This window comes from Melopsittacus undulatus, chromosome 3, assembly GCF_012275295.1.
Source record: "Melopsittacus undulatus isolate bMelUnd1 chromosome 3, bMelUnd1.mat.Z, whole genome shotgun sequence".
Taxonomy (NCBI): domain Eukaryota; kingdom Metazoa; phylum Chordata; class Aves; order Psittaciformes; family Psittaculidae; genus Melopsittacus; species Melopsittacus undulatus.
Window position 1 is genome coordinate 32,156,939 of NC_047529.1, and position 26,252 is coordinate 32,183,190.

Consider the following 26,252-nt stretch of genomic DNA (forward strand, 5'->3'; position numbering starts at 1 on the left):
TTCCTCTTTTTTTTCCTACTGTTATTACTATTAATAATAATAACATATTTATGTTGCTGTTTCTAGTGTTATTATTATATTTTATTTTATTTCAATTATTAAGCTATTCTTATCCCATGGGTTTTACCTTTTCCTGATTCTCCTCCCCATCCCACTAGGGCAAGGGTGGGTGTGAATGAGCAAGCGGCTGCGTGGTAGTTGGTTGCTATCTGGGATTAAACCATGACATGTTATTAAAGGGCTGCTCTAGCGGAATCAGATTTGGAGCTATACAGATTGATTTGGATCCAAAAAAATCCAAACAAACCCAAAAACCCCAAATCAAAACAAACAAAAGAAAAAGAACAAAAAAGAAAAGAAAGGATGTTGCAGATGTCAACAAGAGAGAAGTGATTTTGTAAATATTCTATTCATGGTACTTCATATTTCTTAATGTAGATACACTACAGTCAGCATGCTTTCTATAGTAAGTCCCAGGTTTCTATACATGTATATATTACCAATGGGGAATTTATTCACTTAAGGAACTTAGTCATCTAAACTTACGTGCTTTAAAGTTAAGTGTGATGACATTTCATGTTGCCACAACTATTTTCAAGACAGATCTGTTCCCCAAATATATAGGACCTTTTTTAAAAGTGACTAACACATTGCTAACTGATTTTCAATGAGGCGTGTTAAGCATCAAATGGCTTAAACTATTAAAAAATTAAAAGCAGTCTTTTAAGTGGCATATGCTTTCTAAAAAAGTTGCCTTTCATCTTTTAAAACTAAAGTATCTGTCCTCTTCTTGTCATCTTCCTGTTACACACTTCTACTTCTGGCCATTTCCAATTTTACTCTTTGGTCCTTGGATGGTACATCGTTCTGGACCTTTTGCTACTCAGTTAATCCTTGCTACTTTTCCTATCTGTGCATCTTTAAAATGGAGCATCTGAACTTCAGAGGGGGATAGCTGCCACATTTCTCTGGGAAATCTAGCTATAGGAGGTATATTGGCAGCAGATTTTCAATGAAAACTACCATTTCCACCCACAACCCAGCTGCCACATTTAAATCATGCTGTGTGGGGCTTCCACTCCCTTGGGAGGCTATTTTCATTTTCCTTCAGAGATTCTTCTACATTCTAATGGAACTCACTGTCAGTTATAAAAAGTAACATTACATGCTGTAGTATTTTTTTTCAATTGTGATGTGAGTCAAATTGGAGCCTCACTATTCTGGACTAGAATGTGATGGAATTCAGTTAATTTTATTTATTTTTTTTATTTTTTTCCTTTTATAACATATATATATATTAAAAAAAAAGGCTAGATTAAGGCAAAGCCATTTAGGCCCATATCTAGACATCTGGCTTTTGGAGTTGTGTGATTAAGCCACTAGGTAAACTTTAATTTTTAGACCAGAGTATTTCTAATTCTTCTGATCATGAAGAAAAAAAATAAAAGGTCAAAACCAAATAACTGAACACAGGGTATAGTTTTGTCCTTTGAGCTCCCAACAGCTTGAACCATTTCTTTATAATAGATGAGTGGAAATGCTACCAGCAAGACCCCCAACAAAGCAACTCCTGTGTGCTGCAGGAGAATAGTTCTGTAGATTTCCACAAGCAAATCCATGCCTTTCAGGGTGTAGGTCATGGCAGGCGCAGAGATTGTGCAGCAGCATTTTATCAGAAGGGAGAATAATGATCCACAGTACCTGCCTTGTACTTGCATGGGGTGGGAAAACATATGCCATTATATTTGCGTCACTTGAAGGGTGTGCCCTGTTACTGTCACTCTGAGCAAAAGTTCAGTCAGGAGAATTCTGAGGGTCTAGAGCCCCAGACTGCTGTAATGCATCTCTGATAGAAACTGCTAACAGGGACTCTAATAGCTGTTAAAAATCACATAATACTAAAATATCTGTGTTATCTAGAGCAAAAAACATAAAGTCTTGGTTATAAGTTTGTCCTTATGACTTTGTATGCAATAGTAAACTGGCAAGCACAACAGCTAGTAACAAAATTTTGTCCTAGAAATTAGGCTCAAAGAGGTATAATGATAAAGGTATTTTAGAAATCCTCTTTATGTAAACAGATTTTTATGGTAGCCACTTGGGTGCAGAGCCCACTAAGAGAGAAGGGCATCCCTGGAGGGACGGGGAGGAGAATTGAAAGAACGTGACTCCCACGGGTTGAGATATGAACAGTCCAGTAACTAAGGTATAACACAGACCACTACTACTACCACCGATAATAATAATGACAAGAGAAATAACAAGGGAAGAGAATTCAATACCACCCATCAATACCCAGCCCGACCGAGCAGTGAACCAGCCTTTCCGGGTAACTCTCAATTACATCCTGGGCATGGCGTGCTGTGGTATGACATAACTCTTTGGCTAGTTTGGGCCAGGTGTCCTGTCTCTGCTTCCTCCCAGCTTCTCCTCCTCCCTGGCAGAGCATGAGACACAGGAAGTCCTTGGTCAGAGCAAACATTTGAGCAGTAACTAAAAACATCGGTGTTATCACCGCTGTTCCCAGGCCGAAAATCAAAAGCACAGCACTGCACCAGCTACTAAAAAGGAGAAAAAATGACTGCTACTGCTGAACCCAGGACACTTCATAATAAGGTTTGCTAAATGCATATTAATAACAGTTAACATTTTTGCCAAGAGACCAATTCTAGCTGCACTTCCATAATGCAATAAAGCAGAGAGAATGCTGTCATTTCTATTCTGTTTTAGAATAATCATGTTTTCTCTGTGTTATGGAAAAGCACATTCTTTTTGCTTTTTCTTTAAATAGGAAGACTTAAATATCTTAATACTCTTAACAACCAAAATTTAGAATATTTCACACTTGAATGACTCCTAAACAACTGTGCAAGGCAAAGAACAGTATCTTGTAGCTTATGCTGGAGGTGAGAATCCAGTACATAAAGACTGAAGTGGCTGCAGCTTATATTATTTTGTTTTTTGTTATTTTTTTTCTGTAATTTAAGATGTTTACTGATGACTGTCTTGTGTTAGAAAGCTACTTGTTAGTATTATTCCTTTCCATTGGGTGTACTTTTCAGCCATTAGCTCTTTAAATAAAGTGAGATACTTATTGCTATGATTACAGAAAAATTGTTGTATTGAATTTCTTAATTCTGTTCCATATATGTTAGTTAAAATGAAGTTGGGAGCTAATGCTACTGTGTATCTATGTAGAGATGATGGGAAAAGTATTTGTGATAGGAATCATTAGCCAATAGCCTCATTGTAGCGGTCCTACATTAGAGATACAATAAAATGACAGCATAAGCTATTATTCAATTCTTAAGTACATGCTTGAATGATAGTTTGACCTGCTGTGTTGTTGTTAAATATGATCTATTGAGTCTGTGTCTAAGGCTGTTGATTCTACTAATACATATCTAGCCATGTTGTTAAATGATTGACAGTATAACTACAGGAATCACCTTTGATTCCCCTTTTTGAATGCTTGAGTTTAGAATGTGGAATTGCTTAAAAGCTATTACATTTAAAATGTTGGAATTGAAAAATTTTATGTGACGTCCAAGGCTCTGGTGTTGTGACTATGGATAGATTCTTTTGTAACTCATAGATTTGCTCTTGTGTATTCTAATACTTTCAAATTTGTAAATGACTTTTTATGAACTTTTCCCATTTCATGATATCATGTTATCATGAAAAATATATAAATTAGTGTGTGCCTTATCCTCTGCCTGTATTGAGGCTGAAACATGGGATACACAGAAATCTGGACATCTTGGCAGCTCTAGACAATACTTTGATTTAGTATGGTGTAGCCAACCTCATTTTTGTCTGCATTTAGAAAAGGTCTCTTTCCTAATATTTTTCTTCCAGTGTAGATTTTTGAAATAAATGTAGACTTCAGGATTCTGAGTTAGTGCAGAAGTTGTCACTGCCTCTACATGGTCCCATTTTTATGTGTCTGGGTTACATCTAAATCAATACTGAAATGTGCAGAATCAATAGCTACTTAGCAAAACCTGATTATATGCATTTCATCTAATGAATCAATATGAGTCATTAAACCTGTGCTTTTTGCACTCTCCTAGTTTCTTTGATCAGTTCCTGTATTCAGGGTCTGGCAACAAGACATAATTGTGTCTCGGTCTGGCTCTTGAATGCACAGTTAAGTTGGGTATTTGCCATCCTAAGATTAGAGTGCAACTACAGCATTTGTCTGACATTGGATCGTGCAGATGGTCTTGAAAAAATAGGTAGGCTATAGGGAGGAGAATTATTCATGTTTAGTGATACAGCACCTGTGGAAAGGAAAGAGGAAAAGGTTTGGGTTTCTCTTTATGAAAGTGTGGTACTGCATGGTTTTAAAATCTGTTAGGTATGGTCTTTGCTGGGGATGGACATACAATATTTAAAAAAAAAAAGAAAAGAAAAAGCCTTGTATTTCTCTCACTTTTATCAGATTCCTAAGTGGTAGAAATATAAATTAATCTCCATTAACTCCCTTTATTGTCAGTGGAGAGATAGGCAATGTGTCTAAGAAAGGTGAGATGAATTACCTCCTAGGAGGTTCCACTTTCTTTGCATTGACTTACAGAGGGAACTTAATGTAACATGTATAGACATAGTTTTTAGGAGCCTAGGGGTAGGTGAGAGATGAACACTATCTATGGCATCATAAGTCATGGGGCAATCAAATATTATATTGATTTATTTTTATAAATACTTTTAAACAATCTACAGCTTCAGGGCATGTACTTTGGTAACCTGTGCTGCCATGCAAGTTTTCAGTCTCATGGTTTGTTATTTATCTTTTACATCATGCTTTAAATGAGCTCTCTGGGGCTTAGATTTTCCCTATGTATTTGTACATCTAGAAATACATTATCGTGCCTCATTTTTCTTCACTGAACAGATATTGGATTAAAAAAATCATATAAACTCATTGTTTAAATGGGTTACTTACTGTAAAGCTGAAAGTTTCCTTTCAGTTGTCATATCCCAAGAATAGAAACTCTGGTGATGGGTGAAACAGTCTCACCAGCCAGACGGCAGGTTAGCCAGTAAATTGGCCACTGTTCATCACAAGGTTCAGTTACAGCATCCAGGGTTCAGTTATATTGGTTTGGAGTCTCAGTGAATTGTGATGGGGAGGTGCTTCACACTGGAGATGTATAGGATCCACTTAAAAAAAATCCTTACTTTGCCTTAAGTTACTATGACTCTACTGAATACATCAAAGCTAATCAGCTTTATTTTGTTTAAAAATATGTATTTCAATATTTGAATTTCTAAAAAAAATAACTGAACTTTTGAGCTCCATCATTTAGTTCTGGCATATCATTCTATTCTCCTGCTATTTGTTACTTCTAACACCTTTTTGCAATGAAGGTTTTTTAGAGACACTTAATTTTTCTTTTGGCCTTACTTAGTTAAATAACGCTATACACCTGAGTTGATCTGCATTGTGTTTGTTGCTGTTCATGTGTTTTAAAAGGCTTTAAAAGGCTCTGAAGTGCAAAAGGATCAAATTGGCTTTTAAGGCTCTGTGAAGAAAATATCACATCTTCTGCCTCTACCTTTTGAGATCCTTCTGGGCACTTTTGTAATTTTGCTTGCTTTTCCAAAATTCAGTACATAAAAATTTGAAACTCCAGAAGGAAAAAAAAAAGAAGATAGGGTGCTCTGCATTTCACTTATTCCTATCAGTCAAACTTGTACCTGTACAGGTAAATTAATATTTTCACTGAACTGAAATACTATTGTATACATATCTAATCTGAAAAGTCAATAAAGTTCTATTCACTACAGATAAATTAAGTAATGATGGTGTGTTTTGATACTGCACACAAAAGCACTTCCTGCCTATAGTGATCTGATTTATTGAACCAGAAGCAGAAGCTCATGGGAAAGTCGGAACTACAGCAGAACTGTAGAGATGAGTTTATTGTATTCAAAAAGGTGTTTTGTTTTTTTTTTTTTAATTTTAATTATAGTTTAAAATAGATTAAAAAGTAGTAATTTTACAAAAATACTTAAGCATGTAAAATGTGGATGGGAACACAGATTTTCCAAAGCACTGAATCTGGATTAATGCCTAACTCCAGCTGAGAAGACAGAAGTTAGGGTAGTTATCCTGTAAGTGACCTTAGATGCTATGGTGCTTAGCAGTGCAATGATTGCAAGAATCATGCCTAATTCTAGAACAGTATTCAAGGCTCTGGCTCAGATGTTGGGTAAGTTAGTCTTCTAGATTGGGATTCCTAGCAGGCAGGATGCTAGCAAAGAGGATTTTAATCCAGCTGGTTGGAAGCACCAACTCTATCTCTAGCTCTGTCTTTTTCGCTGCAATTATCCATCTCTGTCAAATGAAAGCTCAAGAAACTCCATATCCTTCTTGAACTTTGATTTGTTGCTTTTTCCATTTTCTCTTCTATAGCTTAGTGATTAGACTGCTCAGCTTCACCTTTCACAGCCTGGGAAGGTTTCACTTAATACCTCACATATTCCAGGATGATACGCAGGCATTACATGGGACTTCTGAGGGGTAGGAAAGATTCCCGACTGGTGTGGCTTAGACTGCAAAAATAATTTCCCACAAGGAAGCTTGACTTTACCACCTCACAGTTATCACTGTCTGCTGGGTTTGCTGCTCATTCCTGCAGAAATTTGGCATACTTTAAGCAGTCATTTAAATATGAATGGAAAATTGTCCTCAGCTGAAGGAGTTTATTCTTGCAATTGAATAGGCAAATTGCTACACTGGAGTCACAGTCTTTTTCTGAATTTATTATGATTCTTTCTTTCCTATCAATTCAATGTTCCATCTTCAACATGAGTGCTGCAAGCTCTTCCTCACAGCAGTGCATAGTCTGCTGGGAGGGGCATCCTCCTGGAATGCAGAGAGTTCAGGATGTAAGGTTTGGTAGAATCCAAGTATTTATTTTCTGGTCAACTGCCATCAGTCAATACTATCAGTCTTTTAAAGCTAAAAGTAGTCACTTTTGAGAGTGATTTAATAGGATGCAGTGTTATGCTAATTAATTAGGTTTCACATACTCTGAAGATTTGATTTGTTAAAGGACTTATCTGCAAAGTACCTATTTTCTCAATACCCTAAAAGTTTTGATCTGAAAGTTATCTAGTCCAAACCAAAAATAATACTTGTGATATCCAGTGGGACAAGAGTAAGTGCCTTGGGAACTTCCTGTCTGAAACCTTATGCAGAAGTTTGCTTCCATGCAGACTCTTCCTAATTCGCTATCCTCAACTATGTATGATAGAATTCCATCTCAGCACCACTTCAGATACTCATGTGTTTTGTCAAATGTTTTTGATAACCTCATTAGGTGGCTATATAGCAAACTGTTCCCTACAAAATGTTTTTGTTTATATTAAATTAAATTCTTACATGGAAAAAGGAAAGAATGATGACACTGTTGCTGGGGACATTTTTTAGATTGAAAGAAAATCCCATTTTGTAAGATTTTTCAAAGTAGTGATGAGAAAAAAAATAAAAAAAAGTTGGGGGGGGGGATGATAAACCTCAGAGAAAAAATGTTATTTGGATTTAGGGCACAATATTACCATGATCTCATTTTTCTTGATTTAGATCTTATAGCACAAGGCTTGAAATAACAGATTCAATAGAAAAGGCATACAAATTGAAAAAGAAGGCTGATAAACATGGCAGATAGGAATCACTTTATCTAAACTAGGACCTTTGTTAGTCACATGAGCTCCCTTCTAATTCATGTAGGGAAATAAGGCATGCTGAGAAAAAAGTGTCCTCCAGACATAGATGTCATGTCCTACTTTTGATGTGTGAGTTGGTATATCATGGAGGGGAGAATATTAATCTGTAATCTGATTTAGAATATCCCCGTATTTCTCTAGTCTTATACTATAAATATTTAAAGAGATATGTTTCACTGTTATAGCTGAGAAATAATAACTATACTAATTATGCTGAGACTTATATTAGTAATAAAATATATTAAAATCAAGAAGTTGAATTCTCATACTTATTATGCTTAGAATTATATTATATTAGTAATAAAATATATTAAAAATCAAGAAGTTCATTTCTGGGAAAGAAATACCTATTTCCTGAGGAAAGGTACTACTGAATGTATCAGTGAGTAGAATAGTATGATTTTAATGGAGAAAAATTGCATGAGACTTAAAAAAATACCGTAAATCATCTTCTAACTAAGGAGTATAAATTCACATATTATTTCTTCCATTTATTCAATTATTAATGTCTATATGTCCTCTTGGATCTTATCACTGTGAAATTCAGCAACGTTCCTTCCACAGGAATTATTCATGACAGATTCCAAAACCCAGAGATGACTGAGTCACACAGCAAAGAAGAGTGGAATATTCAGAAGTGTGCTTCTGGAAGCCCAAATGTATATTCCACTGAAAGCCAAGAGAGCTGAAGCGTGAGGGGAAAATAAGACAAACACAGCTGACCAGGGAAATACAGTGAGCAATAAAAGAGCAGACAAAGGCAAGCAAGACACATAAATCAATGGGGTCAAGGCTTTGAGCAGGGATAACCAAGTCTAAAAAATAAGCAAATAAGGGGATGATCACAAAAGGCAATGAACAGAAATGGAGAGAAAATTGCAGAAGCTACAAGGACAAATAATAACAGATTTCACAAATATATGAGGAACAAGAGGTCAGTGGGAGAGACTGTCATCTCTGTATGTGGTCGGGAGGGGAATTTAGTGGCAGAGGCTGCTGGGAAGCTGGCACTGCGTTCCCCTTGTTGTACTCACTGGAGAGACCACAGGGAACATGCCAGAAAGAGAGAAGTGTCCTGGAGGCAGAGTGTGAAAAATTAATGAAAAGAAGGATGAGAGCGGAACAGGTTAAGAAAGAAAAGAAGAAAATAGGGCACCTAAACAGTAGGTCTAGTGGCCTGTTTCTGGGGTTTCTGCAAGTCACGGATTTTTTTAACTTTCTCAGACTATGAATTCTGTAGTACACAAGGTGCATATATAAGTTATATGAGGTATATAGTTGAACAGCCAGTGCAAGGCAGTATCTAAAAGGTTTTGTAAGAAAAACCTATGCAGTGGTAACTTTATAAAGTACCTGGAGTATTGTGTGCAGTTCTGGTGTCCTCAACAGAAAAAGGACACAGAACTGTTGGAACAAGTCCAGAGGAGGGCCACGAGGATGATCAGGGACTGGAGCACCTCCTGTATGAAGACAGGCTGAGAAAGTTGGGGCTGTTCAGCCTGGAGAAGAGAAGGCTGAGTGGAGACCTCATAGCAGCCTTCCAGTATCTGAAGGGGCCTATAAGGATGCTGGGGATGGACTCTTCATTAGGGACTGTAGTGACAGGACAAGGGGTAACGGGTTAAAACTTAAACAGGGGAAATTTAGGTTAGATACAAGGAACAAGTTCTTTACTGTGGGAGTTGTGAGGAACTCAAACAGGCTGCCCAAGGAAGTTGTGAATGCTCCATCCCTGGCAATGTTCAAGGCCAGGCTGGACAGAGCCTCGGGTGGCATGGTTTAGTGTGAGGTGTCCCTGCCCATGGCAGGGGGCTTGGAAGTAGATGATCTTAAGGTCCTTTCCAACCCTAACTAGTCTATGATTCTATGATTGTATGAAATCTAAGCATAGGCAAAAACAAATTCAGGGTTGTGGAGAAACGGGTGCAAACTAATCAGGAATAATTTTACAATAACTTAATCGGAGTTAATATAACCAGTTTCCTTGGGAAAATGACATATTCCCAAGAATTTAGTGCTGGACCCAACTCTTAAAGTATACAAATGTTTCTTTCTGTTAGTTGCTGATGTGTCCTCAATTTAAATTCTATGAGCAAAGGTACTGAGAACAGATAAAGTTGAAAAATAAAGTCAAATTCACAACTTTACTTGAATAGTTATGTTGCAAATAGTTATTTAATGAGATTTATAAAAGCATTCAAACCAATCAGGCAGCTAACTGGCACTGATTTCCGTTGCCAGTTATGCATTTTCCAGGGTGGACCTGAGTCCCAAGTAATGTCTTAGATTCTCACAAACTTCATGAAATGTTGTATTGAAAAGCATAAAGCCACGAAAAAAGACGAGCAAAAATGGCAATTACAACAATTTATTTCTACCTATGACAAAAAATTTGTATCTAAAAATCTGTCAATAATGCTTAAATGCCAAATAGAAAAAATAAACAACAGCTGATGTATTTGTTCTCTTACTTTCTTTTTCCCCAGTTCCCAGACTTGCATGAATTCCGAAGGGGACTGTTTTGGGCTATTACTAGATGAAAACTTTTGCAAGTATTTAGCGTTCTTAAGAAAGATCAGATCAGGGTGGAGTTCATGTTCTGGCCTTAATGTGATGAAACAGCCAAGGCTGGTTGAGACTCTGAGCAACCTGATCTAGTGGAAAGTGTTATTGCCTGTAGCAAGGGGAGATTGGAACTAGATGATCTTTAAGGTCCCTTCCAGTCCCAATCCTTCTACGATTGTGTGGTTCTATGACAGAAACAAATATAGTCCAAAGAGACCAGAAGCTTACGCCTCCTCTTTTCCCAGGTTTAGGGCCCTTATAATTAGTGAAGCTTTGGGCTTTTGCTTGCCTGATATGTATCAGACTGAGTTTCTTGCAGCCAGCTCCTCAGGGACTCACCTTCTGGAAGAGAATGCTCTCTCCCAGGATATGCCATGTAATCTGCTGGATGGAGCATGGTCCTGGGATATGGACAATGTGTCTGTTCATTCTATAGCCTGAAAACATTAGATCTCAACTTTAGTGTCGGTGTCTGGAAACTATGTTAGCACTGCTACTCCATATTACTCCCAAGTGAGGATGATTGGAATCTGGCTAGATGGAGGTACTTGAAAATTTACTCATGAATGGTGTTAATGGAGGGAGGTGCTTAATTTAGGCATGCTGGATTGGATTAATCTTTAAAGACACCTATATTACCTACACGGAGAGAGAAGTACCTGTGTTATGAAAAGAAGGTCTCCCTTAGCAGATTTTCCATGATGAATACCATCTTTTGTGGCTGTGTGTATTCCTTAGATATATGTGTGCCAGGGTGATTGAGTCAGTCTTCCTGAAGATGTGCTTAAAAATTTAGGCAGGACAGTGGCTAAGTCAGACACTTAAATAAAGTGGCTAGGCACTTAAAGAAAAATGTTGTTACCCTAAGTAGCATTTTAAGTAATTGGGTTGCATAGCTGCTCAGATGGAATTAAATCACGCCGAAATCAAGACAATGTTGCCACTGCAAAGAGCGCATCTGTAGCACTAAGGTGGCACCTTCTATGTGCCAATGGTTTGTTGGTAGAATATGAAGCTTTATTAGAGTGGAAGAAAATGATAGAAATCCTCAGTGATTTGTAATTGGGATAAAAGAGGCAAAAATATAACGTTATGCAGAAGTTATAAGTAAATAAGAAAAAGGACTATAAAGAACAGTTTAAATGTCCCAAAACTGGTTAAGCACAGGAAGACTAAAATCTAATATAGTTAGAGTAGCATGTATAATCACAGAGTAGAAAAATTTAAATAGGAAGTTCTTTAAACAAAAAGCAATTCTTTATATGCAGTCAGTCTGTGTAGAAGGTTACAGAGATTACACAAGGGTGATCACACTCAGGAAACACAGATTATGTGACCTTTGAGATGTGGCCACTCTAGTACAAGACCAGAACTCTGAAATGCTATTTATGTTACAATGAGTTAACATGGTAGGTGAGGAGGTGGTGATCCACTTTGAAAAGTCTGACTTTCTTCACTGACAAAGGATTTTGTTCATGTTTTGTTGTTTTTTTTTTCAGTGTGAGAACACTTCCAACACTGGCTCTGAAAACTGTTTTTTTTTTTTTGGTTGTGTTGGGGAGCTTGTTTTCCCCTTTGTCCAGACTTGTAGCATAGCAGTGGAGAATTTATGAGCAATGAATCATTTATAATAATAACAGTAAACAGCAGCATTAAGAATGTGTTTGTATTTTCATTATTTAAATATCATTGAAACATGTCTTAATTGTACACAATCAAAACCTTACTGAATATTTCAATATTATAAAGCATTGCTTTATTCCTTGTTGTACTGATAGCTAACAGGTAGGATAAGATTGCTCATTTTTCAGCTGTACTCATCTGTCTTAGAAATGAGTGTAACATGCAGAAGAGAGAAAACAATGAGAAGGAAAACAGCACATTAGTATCAGTTCTGACATGTACGTGTGATACTTTCAGGCAAATAATAGTTGTTTGCAATTTCACAGCTTTTGTAAGTGTCCTTCCGCTTGGTCATTATTGGCTGAGCAGCACCTTAATTTTAAAATACACATTTGAGAACAGCAACTAATAATGGTATAGAACTAGAATACATGACTAAATATCATGAGTTATACAATTTGCCCCATAGATATATGCAGAATAGTGTAATAATTTCCATCTTTTGTTTTTGCAGTGTTTATGGCTGTCCTTTGGCAAAAAAAAGAAAAACACAAGATAAGCAACCCCAAGAACCAGCCCCCAAAAGAAAGCCCTTTGTGGTTAAAGCAGACAACTCTTCGGTAGATGAGTGCTATGAAACTGATGGAACAGAGGAGATGGATGAAAAAGAAGAGGAAGAAGAGGAAGAGGATGAAGAAGAGGAGGAATATTCTGATGATAATGAGGAGCAAGGTGATGAGGAGGAGGATGATGAGGAGATAGATCGAGACGAAGAAGAAGAGATTGAAGAGGAAGAAGAGGAGGATGAAGAGGAAGGTGAAGATGTGGAGGATGAAGAGGAGGAGGAAGAAGAGGAGGAGGAAGAAGAGGAGGAGGAGGAAGAACGTGGTAATAATCAGAGTATTAGTAAAAAGTAAACAGTGTGTGTTTTCTGGGTTAATCTTCTAGTGTGGTGTGTGAGGATTTAGCTGTGCAGTGCTCATTAAAGCTAATGGAAGTCATGCAGTTAAATCTTTCTGCTCCACACTGAAAATATACCCCACTGTGTTCCCTTAACATTTATCTTAATAAGTCTGTCTTCCAAATATTTTTTAATACACCAGCACTCACATTTCAAACAAGGAGGGTGGAGGTGTGTTTGTGCTAAAAATGCTTGCATAAAATGTAATCCTAGTGGTGGATTAGTGCATGCAGTTACCAGGAGAATATTCACGAAGGTACAAGCAAAGCATCAGCTACAGCTGGGTGCCTGTACTGATCATTTGCAAGTGCATTTGCTGGATCTGCTTATATAATGTCACTGATTGCCCACATAAATGCTGTCACAATTTTGCATATCATTTTTGTGAGCAAAAATGGGCCTCTTCCCTTTGAAAATTTTGACCCATACTTCCCCATACCCATACTCCTAAGGAAGTATTCAGAATGAACTATTAATATATACTTTGGTTCTTTGAGACTTGAATGTTGTGTGCTTTAGTTGATTCTATTAAAAATATAGAGTGAGAGGTTTGCACAAAGTCCTTCTAAAATTCATATATATTGTTTAACATACTATGGAATGAATGCCATTTAGACAAGCAGGTCACTGGTAGTAATCAAATGAATGCAGTGGCAATATGATTAACCTATTCACCTTTCCCCTTTTGGGGATGCTGGACTCTACATTACCAGTATTTTCAAAATATGTAATCAGTGTCCATTTACTTGAGAGTCCATATGCTGATGACAGACATCATAATGCACTGGGGTGAAATGAAAGAAACATGCAAAAATTAATGAGCTATCTAAAAAGTATTTTGTTCCCATTTCCAGGGAACACGTTTTTGGTTGGGTAGATTCACCTTTCTAACCAATAAAAATATAAGAAAAGGTTTCAGCACTCCTCAGTTGGATTCCTCTTAGGAACCAGGTATGAAAGTTGTATGACTTTTGTTTCAGCATTCTGTAAGGTCAGATCTTAAATCTTATAGACAGAGTTCAGAAGTATTCTTTCCATTTGGGCAAGATGGTGGCCAGCTGGGTGGCTATAAGCATTTTCTCAGATATCTGAATCTCTAGCATCTCCTCAATTGCTCGAATTTGCCAACAAAATTGGTAGAGCATAAATGGCCAGTCTTAAAAATTACATGAGTTTGATGCAACAGAAAGGTAATTTCCTCTTGCAGGGAAGTCTCCTGCTTCAGAACATGGAAGAGAAGCTGTGTTAGATCAGGCTGATGTGCAACTGCTATTGCTATCCTGATGGGCAAGTGCAGATGTCTAGCAGTTTCTTTAAGAGCTAATGGTGACTGAGTTTGTTGGTGATTAGGTTATGGTGCAACTGCTGCTGTGATTTCAGCTGACTTGAAAAACTTTGAATCTACACTATCAAAAATGATAAAAGGAAAAAAAAAATCTAAGTAAAACTCAAGAGCTCAAGAAAATTGCTTCTGGCAAGCCAGCAGGCTTCATACTTGGTTTACTTTTACTATCATAATGAAACACAGTGGTTTACTTATTCCAACAGTTACACATGCAGTTAGTGGTCCTAATCAATCAACAAAGGCTGACATTGCTTTTTGACTGCTTTCCTTCCATATATAGTAGGCTGTGGTTAAGAACTGCAAAAAGTTTACGGAAGTATCCATATTAGCTTCTCTGCATATTATATGGAATTAAAACTTAACATAGGTCAAGTTGTTCATAACATCCCATGCTATTCCAGTAATAATACACATGTACATCAATAAATATATATATATGTTCTATGTAAAATACTGGTCATTAAGAAAAAATCCTTATGAAATAGGAAAAGTGATAATAGAATTTTCTTAAAAAAAAAAGAAACCGAAAACCATGATCTTTTGAGAATCAACATAGTAATCGCTATGCAACAATCCCATTTAAAAGCACAACTGATTTGCAAGAAACGGTTTCTAGCAATTATTGAGGAAGGTAGTATGGAGTTCCTTATGTCTATGGCAAGCAGTAGAAAGTGATAGCAGCTTGTTCCTAGTGGGATCTAGAACCTAATCAATAAATCTGGGGGGTTTAGGTAGTTTATTTCCTATTGGTTTCAGTAGGGATTCTGACATTTTGCTTTCTTCTGGTTTTAAGCAGCTCTGGTGGAATTTGGACTGTTGGTTTTCCAGGGAAACAAAGTGCAATTGGAGTTAGGGATTATAAAACTACATAGTCTGAATATGGCACCTGCCTTTCTCTATTGACTATATGGGAAAATTAGGTCTGTCAGCTCTGAATTTAGTTTTCTCAATCACTTGCTGCCCACTGTATTATAGATATTGTAGTAAACCACCATCTACCTTTATGTCACATTAGCAGGAAGTCTGAATGTGACTTAAGTGTTTCTATATTCAGAAACAAAATTCTACAAAGACTGCTAGGATGTCTCTGCACAGTTCTCATAAAAGTTTGTCAATTATGCTGTAAGTATGCTGTTCAGAAAATTTCCATAACTATAGTCTAGGTGGACAAAACAGTTAAAATCATAAGTATCTGTGACAGAAGAATTCTGTCAGCCAGTGTACGACTACAGAGGCAGGAGCTGATGTGGTGGAAAGGGAGAGAGGAAGAAGGTAAGGTATTTTACCTCTTCTTAGACCAAATACAGTTTTCTATTAGAAAAGGGTGAATCCTGGGAAACTCGAGTACCTTACTGACATCTCATTGCCCATACTTTTTGTTAAAAGACAGTTAATTTTTTATTAGATTCTGAGAGGATATCTGTAATATACAGGTAATGTAGGTATACAGTTCTTACGGAAAACACTTGGACATTCGCTGAAACCATCCTGACGTTTTTTTAAATCATGTCTTTATAGCCTCATCACTGATAGACTAAAGGACTTGGAAAATACAAAGGTATCCTAAAGAAACACTCCTATATATCTCAAAATACCAATTTGAAATAAAATAATAAAAAAACAACAAACAAATGTTTTAAGATGAATCCCCAATTCTGTGCTTGTATTTCTACACAGAATCAATATTGATTAATATTGAACCAATATTAATGTGTAAATGCTTAATATTATGAACCAATGAAGCAATATTAATGCTTTAAATTCCCAAGCAGTGGCCACAATATTCTCTTTGAATTTTCATTAAATGCATTGGATCTCTTTAAAGAACAGGTATCTATCCATCTATCTACGAACAGACGAGAAACCCTTATGTTCAGCACCAGCACTACAGGAAAGATAAATCTTTCCAGTTTCCCTTATATCCCAGAAAGAAAGGGGAGATAGATGACTTGTGTTACAATAACCTAGCCTTTAAATTGCAATATGAATGGGAAGGAGTAGGAGAAATGGCTGCTTTTGGAGTGCCCCATCTCTGTTGTGATACTGCTTCTGAGAGTCTATGGGTTGAAATATGAAGGATGCATTTGATTTGTAAGGCAAACTGAAGTCGTTTCTCCTGAGAAGAGCTCATTTTGGGTAGTTGGGTCCCAAAGACTGTTTCACAAAGCTTTTCTGTTATAGAAAGAAGTCTTCATTGGAGGAGCTCCGGAACAAATGTTCTAAGCCACAATTTAACTCATATCACATGAAGACTTACAAGATGGCTTGTACTCCAGGTATTTCATAATCTGCCAGGGGCAGGAAGAGTTAGGCTGATTGCAGACCTGAGAAAATTTGATACATTAATCAAATCCATCACAGATGATGTCTAAAAAACTGTTGCAGTTTACTTTTAAAATGAATTAAAGCTACCACATGGACCTCAAGATAGGTGTTCTACCCATTTTCACATTTGTTTAAGTTGTAGGACTGTTCTTAAAAATCTGGTAGTATGTTTGGTTTTTTTCCTTGACTTGCATGAAGAATTGGAACATGTAGTTCTGAGCTGGAAAGCTCAAGGTTGTGCAGTAGAGGGGCGAAACAGCTAAATACCTTCTGGATATTTCTATTTCTCGTGTAAGAAGTTCAGATCTATTTATTACAAATGTTGCTATTTGTGGTTGGTTGGTTGGTGGATTGCTTAAACATGACTGTGGTGCTAGCTAGGAAATTTGCTGCTGTGTTCTGTGCTCAAGGTATTTTCTATTTGCTGCACACAGACAGTATATTTTTTTAAGAGCATTAAACATTATTTTTTAATTCTCTAGAGTGAGATTGGTCCTGATACTGAGCTTGTTTACATCAGGACAAGTCAAGAATAACTTCATGTCAATAGTTACATTTGTGTGACGTAGTTTTGCCCACGTATTACCTAAATTTTCCTCCCCTTGAAGATCTAATTTGTAAGGTCTCCTTCTGTGTGAATGTTTAACACAGAAGCTCAGTAAACCTTCCAGGTTGTGTCCAGAAACTTACGTGTGACTTCAAGCAGTTAGGAGCCCTCTTTATTTTAATGCTTAAAGTTAGGAATGTACTTAAATATATTTCTGATGTAGAGGTTTGCACATTTAGTTCATTCCCTACGAATAAAAGGCCTTAAATTATAATGTGAAATATCTGATCCTTCAAGAGCAAATGATTCAATTATAGCTTTATGCAGTGTAAAGAATTTATTCACCTTTGATGAGACGGATGGTAGACCTCTGCCATACACAACTTCTGTTGACACAAGCTGAAATTCTGTAGAGGACATTGCAGTGCTTAAGGAGTTCAGAGTCTGAACTGAAAGCAATAGTAAGGACATCATGGAATACATTCAGCACCACATCTGATTTTAATGCTGCTTCCTTCTGAATCTGTTTTACATGGCATGGGGTTGCTTGCTTGTGCTTTTAATCCACTAACCCTTTCCTTCAGTGTTAGCTGAACTTGAGATATCGGACCCATTGTAATGTCACACGGTTTCAGAGCTTATGTGTGACTGAACCTTTCTGTAGTCTTGCCAGAGCAGTAGGTCTGGAAGGGAACCATGTATCTCAGCAGTGCTGTTTTGGATTTTCACAGATTACAATCCTCAAGAACAGACTATGTAGAGGTTGCCATTTCTGTATTTCCATTGCATCCTTCAGCCTGCAGATAAATGCTAAATGGATCCTTGGTTTTGCCTCTTTCATTTGTACTCTGGCAAGATCATGCAGTAAAATTAATTATTGCTGTAATAAGATAGATAGAAGAAGAAATTCAAAGCAGGTGCTGTAGCCTTAGAACTGTATTCCTGTTCTCACTCAGACTCTCTGTAACTACTTCACTACCAATGATCCGGTTTTGGCACAACTGTGCCAAGAACCTATTTGGTTATGTGCTGTAGTGCTTTATTTGCAGACATAACAACCTGATGTTGTTATTGAAAGTCTCATATCTGGTATATGGCATTTCTGGAAACATTCACAGGTTGTGCAAAACCAAACTCTTTATGTTCTCTCTTTGAATTCCTTTGCCTTTCACAGTACTACTTCAGAGATTGCACAAAGTTTACACAGTGACCACAGACTCTGTATGAAACCTTCTTGACACTACAGGGGTAATGATTCTTAAAAATAAGTTTCCTTGGTCAGTGTTAGAGGTTCCTATTTTTCCTCTTGTGTTTAGAGTGCTGCTCTAAGGACAAATTTTGATCACCCTATTCATTTTATAATTCCTGCCAGGCTTACCATTTTTGTCCTGAAAGAGTGAACACAAATGGCAACTTTTGACCCTGAAAAGCAAAGGACCTTGTTTGGTAGCTGTAGGAGTTAATTTTCCACTAATGCAGTTTCTTCAGGAGATAATAACATGAAATTAAATAAAATTCCAGATTGGATTGATCATTTCTTCTGATTCATATCTATTTTCATGAATCAAATTTGCAGTCTTGGCGAATGCCTCAAGTCACAGAAATTTTGGTTTACTGAAATATATAAACAACAACAAAGCATTCTTTTGAAATAAAACCACTGATGTATAATCAGCATACATATGTAATACTGAATACTTTTATTACTTATTTGATTATAGAAGCATTTCTTTTGTATTTTACAGTTCTCAGAACTATTCTGTCTTGTTCTTTTGTTACCTGTATCACATATGACATAGTCCTTTTAATACCATGAGAAATACTTTCCTTTCTGTGAATTAATGTATTTTACAGACATTTTTTGACTGGGGGAGCTACCAGTAGCAATCTGGAAGGTAAAGAAGGTGAAATAACTTAGTGGAAGATGAAGAGGACTAATGCTAGGAAAGAAACCACTTCACAGGGTTTGGTAAAGGATGTTAAGGGGGTCATTCTTCTGGGGTCATTCTTCTGGGAAAGAGGGACATGCTGGGTTACTGTCTTTGCTCCAAGGACACTCTAAGCATTTTGTGAATTGACTGCTTAATATTAGGCTACGAAATCAGTCCTGGGAGCAGGGATCAGACACTACATTCCCCTCTTTTAGCCAAATACACTTGTATAATATGTATAATAAAGATGGTATATTTTTTCATGACCCAAATAGCGTAAAAAACCCACCTAAACCCAACACCTGCATCTTATGCTACTCTTATGTTTTCTTGTTGCTAGTGGAGCATGTAATCAGTTTACCTTTTATTGGGGCGACTAGTGAACTTTTTGGGGATATATGTTATTGAATCCACTAAAACTAAGAGCTTTTACTCTTAGTCTTCCAGTTCTTTAGCAAGTGACCTACTAAACAATGCATTTTACGTGTGAGATTGATGGGTGGGGATGAGCGGGGAAATGAAGGGAACAGAACTTTTTCCCTTGGCTACAAATTAAAGCAAGGCAATCAGAGCAACACTTTATGGAAAGCCTTTTTCTTTCAGGTGTGTGTTAGAGCATACCTATTGGATTAGATGTTTCTGGGAACTTCTGTGTGAAAACACCCAATGTCTAGAATCCTTCAAGGCTTAAGTGGTAGATAGGTGAAGAGCTTCTTAAGGTTGAAGCTGTTTTGGTACACATAGAAGCAGAGCCTTGAACAGTTGACCAGTGTTAGAGTTTAGATGTTTCCTAGGTTGAAACCACAGGTGAGCATAGATGTAGTTGTATTGACAAGAGAAATAGAAATAGGACTGTTCCTTTCTATACAACATGCCACATGAGAATTCCAATATGAAAGTGGTATAGAAATTGCTTCTGCTATTTATAAGATATATTTTTAAGTAAGTGATTCATGTTGAAATGCCCATTAAAGATGAGTTTAAGAACAAATTTGATTCAATGACCAGAGGGTCTTCTGACACAGAATTGGAAACCGTAAGTTCCAAGTGTAAAAGGGAGTATAGGACTTAGCGGGGGAAAAAGGGAGGGCAGAGAAAAGAATGCAGAAGGACATAAAAAAAATGACTGGTAGGTCAGCATGGGATTACTACAGAGAGCAAGTGAAACATGCTGTTATGATTTCTTCTGGACAGCAGGTAATGAAAAGGATGTGAAAGATGCAGTCTAGAATCTTCATTAAGCAGAACCTTCAGTTCATGGTGTGATATAACTTACTGTGTCTTTATGCTACACTGATGGAATCTTATTAGGAGAGTCATAACTAGGCACATGCAGAGCACTTTTAAAAACCCAACCAATAACTGTACACTCCCTGAGACTTTTTATAATATGGAAAACTCGTATTATGAAACTTTGTTTGATCTGTGCAGAAGATACAAACAGCAGTGAAATAAAATTACTATTTAGAAGTCATAGAATCATAGAACTGTTAACATTGGAAAGGTAATAAAAAGCAATAGCAATGTATTCATAAAAGAAAGAACAATTGTCCTTTGGCAAATATTTTTTTGCTTGAAATACACAAATTGCACATCACTGAGAAGATAGGAAGTGTGAATATGATGCACACAGTTTATCTGAGTTTTAGGAACAGATTTGATGAAGTTCCATTTAATAAAATAATTTTGAATCCTAAAACATAGCACAGCAGCAGACAAAGGGAGAGAGAGGAAAAGTTAGTCTTGGGTAGGTTGATGCCATTGTCTGTTAAGTAGCTCAGATACTTCAGTGTGCAGAAATTTAAGTTAATGAGACTAGAGACTAAAAAATAATCATACAAAGTGCAATTGAAAGTGAACAATATTTAAGATGGTTTCAGTATGAATCAACTGATGAATATTTGAAGAAAAAAATGAAACCAAAAATCATTTCAGGCAGAGGTATGGGTATTGACTTTATGTCATGCATATTACTTTCATCAGTGAACCCCAGCAGGACAACTTCCAACCATCCTGAGACCAGACTCAAACTCAGGTTTTAGTTTCATAGAGTGTAAGATTATCTCTGTATCTATGTGTGTTTGTGTATTTTGGAAAACTGGCTATTGTGGTTACTTGTTTGGTTGATCCACTTTGCAGCTTGTTGTCTCTGTGAGGCTAATTGGAGTAAGGGTTCCAGCAGAGATGTTGTGCAGTGAGATTGTGTGACACTATTTAGGCACTCTCAGGCTAGCTACAAAGTCACTGCCATCATAGCATGTAGGTATATTTTTAGTCAGAAATATATAGAAATATATGTAAATATGTAGGTGGTTACATTTGTTCAGCAAAAGTTTTCCTTTTATGAGATACAAAGTTTGATCATTAGGGCAGATATTACAGTGCAGATCTGAACAGCAGTGGGAAATCCCTCACAGAGGAACTGACAGTTTCTAAAGTGGTGGCACTCTATGTTCTTTAGGTGGACAGGTAGTTGGAACAGCCTCACTGGAAATATCTTAGCAGATGCAGTAGTGACAGAAAAAGGTTTTTTAGATCCGTTACCATAGCATACATTTCCTGCATTTGACATGTCTCTAGTACTCTGATCTCCTTCTTAGACATTTCCAAACACATAGGCCATCTGTACATGTAATATAGAAGGCAAATAAACAGAAAAAAAAATAAAGACTCTTTGTAGGTAGCTTAAGAGCTAGCTGCACCATTTTCTATTTCTTGAGGTCCATGGTATTTTTGGTAGTTACTGACTGGAGTAGTATTGCTAAAAGTATTGGTTCCTATTTGCTTTACTCATTCCTTCTGAAGCTACGGCTAACAGTAGGCATTCTACAGATCCCAGCTTACAGATTCTCCTGCCTTCTTCTCTGTCTCTTCAATCACAGTAATTAAAGACTACATCTATGTGGGTGAATAAAATACACCATACTCCACTCATTTGAGTTCAACAGTTGCGTGGATTGAGTCCACCTTCCAAAACAGGATCACCAAATTCAAACTCCTTGGGAATGGTCCCTAAGCAGCATCTTTGAACTGTGTCTGGACACTTCTGGAAGGATGTTATTTCACTCAAATGAAAATAATTCCAGGGCTTCACTAAAAGTATAGTGGTATGAATAATCATATGCCACTGCTTGGTCTGCAGTTCTGTCCACAGCTCGTTTATTACAGAATGGCTATAATCAAATAGGCAAAGCACCTTTGTATTCACTTTTACCTTATTCTGTGGAGTATTGCTCAGCCTTTCCTGTCACAAAAAGATGGGGACTGAGTGAAATGTGTATGAAGAAGCCAAATGACAGAATAAGGAAAACAGGAACAAACCTCCTAACAAAAAGGTTTACATTTCAGGTGAAGTCTGGAACTCATGCACATAGAACTCTTTGTCCTTCCAGATCCTTTGGCACCAAATTCATTGAGGGAATAGAATGACAGGAAAAAGACACTTCAACAATATTATATTTAGCAGTTCTCTCATCCTCTAGAAACATCAGTCATGTGTGCCTCTGTCCCCTCTGCCAGTCAGGTCAGATTATTATCAAAGCACAAATAGGCTTCCTTTGATAATCAAACACAACTAAAAATAAGTAATTAAACTTTCAATGGAGATCAAACACATCCAGTAATATATAACTCTCTCCATGTAACTCTAGTATCTATCCCATTGAAAACACCCATAATATCCCATCCACACCAATCTTTCCCTATATAACTTTTCACCTAAAGACAGCTCCTTTTGGGTAGCTTCATTATTTCTTCCTCCCTGCAATTCCTACTGTGTTATACTAAAGATATTGTTCAGCAAGGATCAGTTTGAAAGTTTTGAGTAAAAGCAATTGGGATAGGATTGATCCTATTAATTTAATTTAGAACCATTCAAAATAAATATTCACTTTTAGGGAATAATTCAGTAAAACCGCTTTAGACACTTTAGGATTAAATGAATCACATTCCAGGATGTATGGTTTGTCCACTGCCTAATCTAGATGTCTAGTTCATATGGAGACATGTTCAATGTGGACATCTGCGTTGAGTCAGAGGCCTGAGCTGAAAAACAAGAAAAAGAGATTCTTTATCCCTATAGTAACAGTTTCCAAAATGGCTTTCACAGAGATTTGTATGTGAAAAAGAAAATGTTACTTAGTGAACTGAGAATGTGTTCTTCAGGCTGCATTCTTTCTAAAGCAATGATCATGGAGAGGCGTATAGATAGGGGTCACTGTCTCCTAAGCAGCCTTTGGAGTAGCCGCATGAGAAGCTCCATATCAAGAGCTGAGTGGGTGTTCACCCATGGGTGCAGCTGGTCCTCTGCTCCCCTGCTGTGTCCCTGCTGTATCACAGTATCTGGAGAAGAGCTCTGGATTCCTCATTGCCTGCTGCCCTGCTGAGCTGTGGAATCCTGAGAGAAAGCAAGAAACTGCCATACTTCACTGAGTCATTGTAGGGCTATGAGAGAGAATATCTCCCCTCCCTCATACAGACTTCCTGGGGAGAAAAGGTAGGATGATATGAATACCAGTCATCAGCTAAATCTGTCTCATTATCTACCCAGACAGAAGTCAGGTTAAAACAGTTAAGGGCTGCCTGAACTTAGTTCTCAAAGAAGCATGGACCAGATGGGAATGACTGGCGAAATTGTATTGCTCTTGTAAACCCAGCATATCCTCTTCTGATCACAGCAAGTTCCTTCTCAAACCTAAACATATGCCTTCATATCAAATATTGCAGATACTGCAATCCAAACAAGCAGACTTCATACCAAGCAGGGATCTTATCTACTGCAAGGATGCTTGTAGCTAACTGAAAGTATTTCCTGCTCCTTCTGTAGTGAATCCTCAGCATATTCACTGCCTTTTGACTTTTTGGAAATAGTGTTTGGCTGTCAGGATGAAATGACTGGAGATTGTAAACAGAAGGTTGTGGGAAGTGATTATTCCCCTTTATTCAGCATTTACACTGTTGTATGTGGAACATAGATCCAGTTTTGGGCTCATCAGTGCAAGAAAGCCTTGAAAGACTGGGGTCCATTGGGGAACAACCAAGATCAATAAAGCTGGAGCACATGATGTACAAAGAGAGATTGATAAAAAGAATTTGTTCACTTGAGGAAGAAAAGGCCATGGGGAGATCTTACAGTGACCTTCAGCTACTTAGATGGATGGTAGAGGGAAAATGGATGTGTTCAGTAACAGAATAGGTGGTATCAGGCACAAGCTGTAGCAAAAGAAATACCATTAAGAAATAAGGAAGGAATTTTTCACCATCACTTACCATGCGGGTCATCAGTTATGAACATATTTTCCAGAGATGCTGTGGTGTCTCCATCCTAGACAAAAATGGACTGACAGGACAAGTCCCTGAGAATCTGCTCCAAGCTGGTCCTTTTTTTGAGCAAGGGTTGGACCAGATAGGCTGCAGAGGTCTCTTCTAACCTCAGCTACTCCATGATGTCATGCACCAGTGTAATGTAGATGGCATGTGAGATACTCTAAGATTAAAAAAATGGCAAATAGCACCTTGTGGTGAAAAGACAAAAGCTTAAATGGAGTATATCAGCTTAAGTCGGAACCTAGAACATTTGCCTGTCACTTGAAGCAAAATTACCACAGTCATAGTCTTGTCAGAGTAGTTGTCTGATATCTTCAGATCTTCTTCAAAACTGTACTGATACAGGTAGCTCACAGGGACATAGGGTGGGAAAACTTGGATAAATAGAAATGACCTAATTTTTAAAAATACATTGCAACCTCATTCATCTGGATTATCTGATGTTTTCTCTCCTTACCTAAATTCCTGACTGATTCTGTGATATTAATAAGAATAATCCAAGTAAAACCATCTATATTCTTCCAATACTTTATGTGAACATCTGTAGAGATTAAGATGCTATTCATGCAGGTATGACATGGAAGCATAATAACGGGTCGTAAGAATGGCATAAGCAAAGAAAAAAATAAGCATTTCAGGACAATGATTACATACAAACACTTGTGCATTTTGATGAGAATACACTGATTTGTACAGAAAACTAAATTTTAAAAAAGTTGCTATGCCAAAATAATTTATTAGTTGGTTTTTTTTCTATTTAAAAATTGTTTTAATAGTAAAGAGGGAAAAAAAACAAGAAATGCTTTTATATGTTAGCAGTCACTCCATGATAGGAAAGAAATTCAGGTCTATAAGGATCCCTTTTAGTCCCTAGGGGTAAAAAAATAGTACTTAATTCTCCAGTGTGCAAAACCAGATAAAAAATGGAACCCATAAAAAGTGAAAAGATCAAAATATAACTGGGGGGGTAGGAAGGAAGAAAATAAAAAAGCACAGTAAGTCAGCAAATTATGTACAGTATTTAAAAGTAATTTAAAAGTTTGTATGGGCTTGCTCTGTGGTCCTCACTCCTACTTTATAATACTGAATCAGGCTGTGATGTGCCATGTTCTATAGCTCAGACCTTCCTTGTCGTGCTTAATGATTTCTACTCTACTTTACTTTGAGCTTTGGTTATTAGTTGAATACTATAATTATTGTAGGAGAGTCTAAACAACAAATCCCAGTGTTACAACTATTATAAGCAGGTATAGCAGGCTGAAGGGGAGTATTAATAAAAAATTCGATATAATGGAATAATTAAAGTGCATCAAGTAAATTAGTGAACAGTTATCTTTTTCTTGTGACTTTCATTAAATAAGGTCCATAAAAAAATCAGGTACTGTAAAGCTAAATTGCTTCGGTCTTCACCTAAAGTACTTAAGGTATAAAAGAATTTCAGGAACTTCTGCAGAATTGAAGAAAGAATTGCACATCATCGGCTTCAGTGTTCAGTTAGTCTCTGAAACAGGCATATTCAAAGGCTTGGGCTCCGATCAAACTCCTGTGTAAATAGGAGTGTTCAGACTTTTAGAGACTTTGCTTAGGCACTTGGAAAATTACATGTGTTCTCTGTTTCTCCGGTATGAAGTGGAGTTGTCGTTGAGAGCTCTAAGTTTTCCAGCTCTGTAGTTTCTTACTCATAAGGTTTTCCCAGAGGAGGAGGCAATGTGCAAACAACCCCCTGCCTCATACAATGCTGTAACTTTCTAATATTTGGGATTCAATTGTGCTAGCATCTTCTTGAGAGGTATTTCTCATAGGCCAGCTATCATAGATGGTAATGAGGAGATGCATTCACCTCACTTTGCAGCTTCAAGGGAGAAAAATGGTGGTGCAGTAGTATCATATGCT

At 37.1% G+C, this 26,252-nt stretch overlaps 1 protein-coding gene across 7 annotated transcripts in view; it reads left to right on the top strand.

Annotated features, from left to right (window-relative positions):
- MYT1L (myelin transcription factor 1 like) overlaps positions 1–26,252 on the top strand; it is a 128,509-nt gene that overhangs the window by 14,072 nt on the left and 88,185 nt on the right. For 4 of the 7 annotated variants that reach the window (XM_034060523.1, XM_034060524.1, XM_034060527.1 and 1 more), the window contains exon 4: positions 12,440–12,810. In XM_034060523.1, the coding sequence (XP_033916414.1) occupies positions 12,440–12,810 (371 nt within the window). Of the gene's footprint in view, positions 1–12,439; positions 12,814–26,252 lie in introns of all 7 variants that reach the window. The other 3 variants (XM_034060520.1, XM_034060525.1, XM_034060522.1) reach the window with 1 other exon arrangement.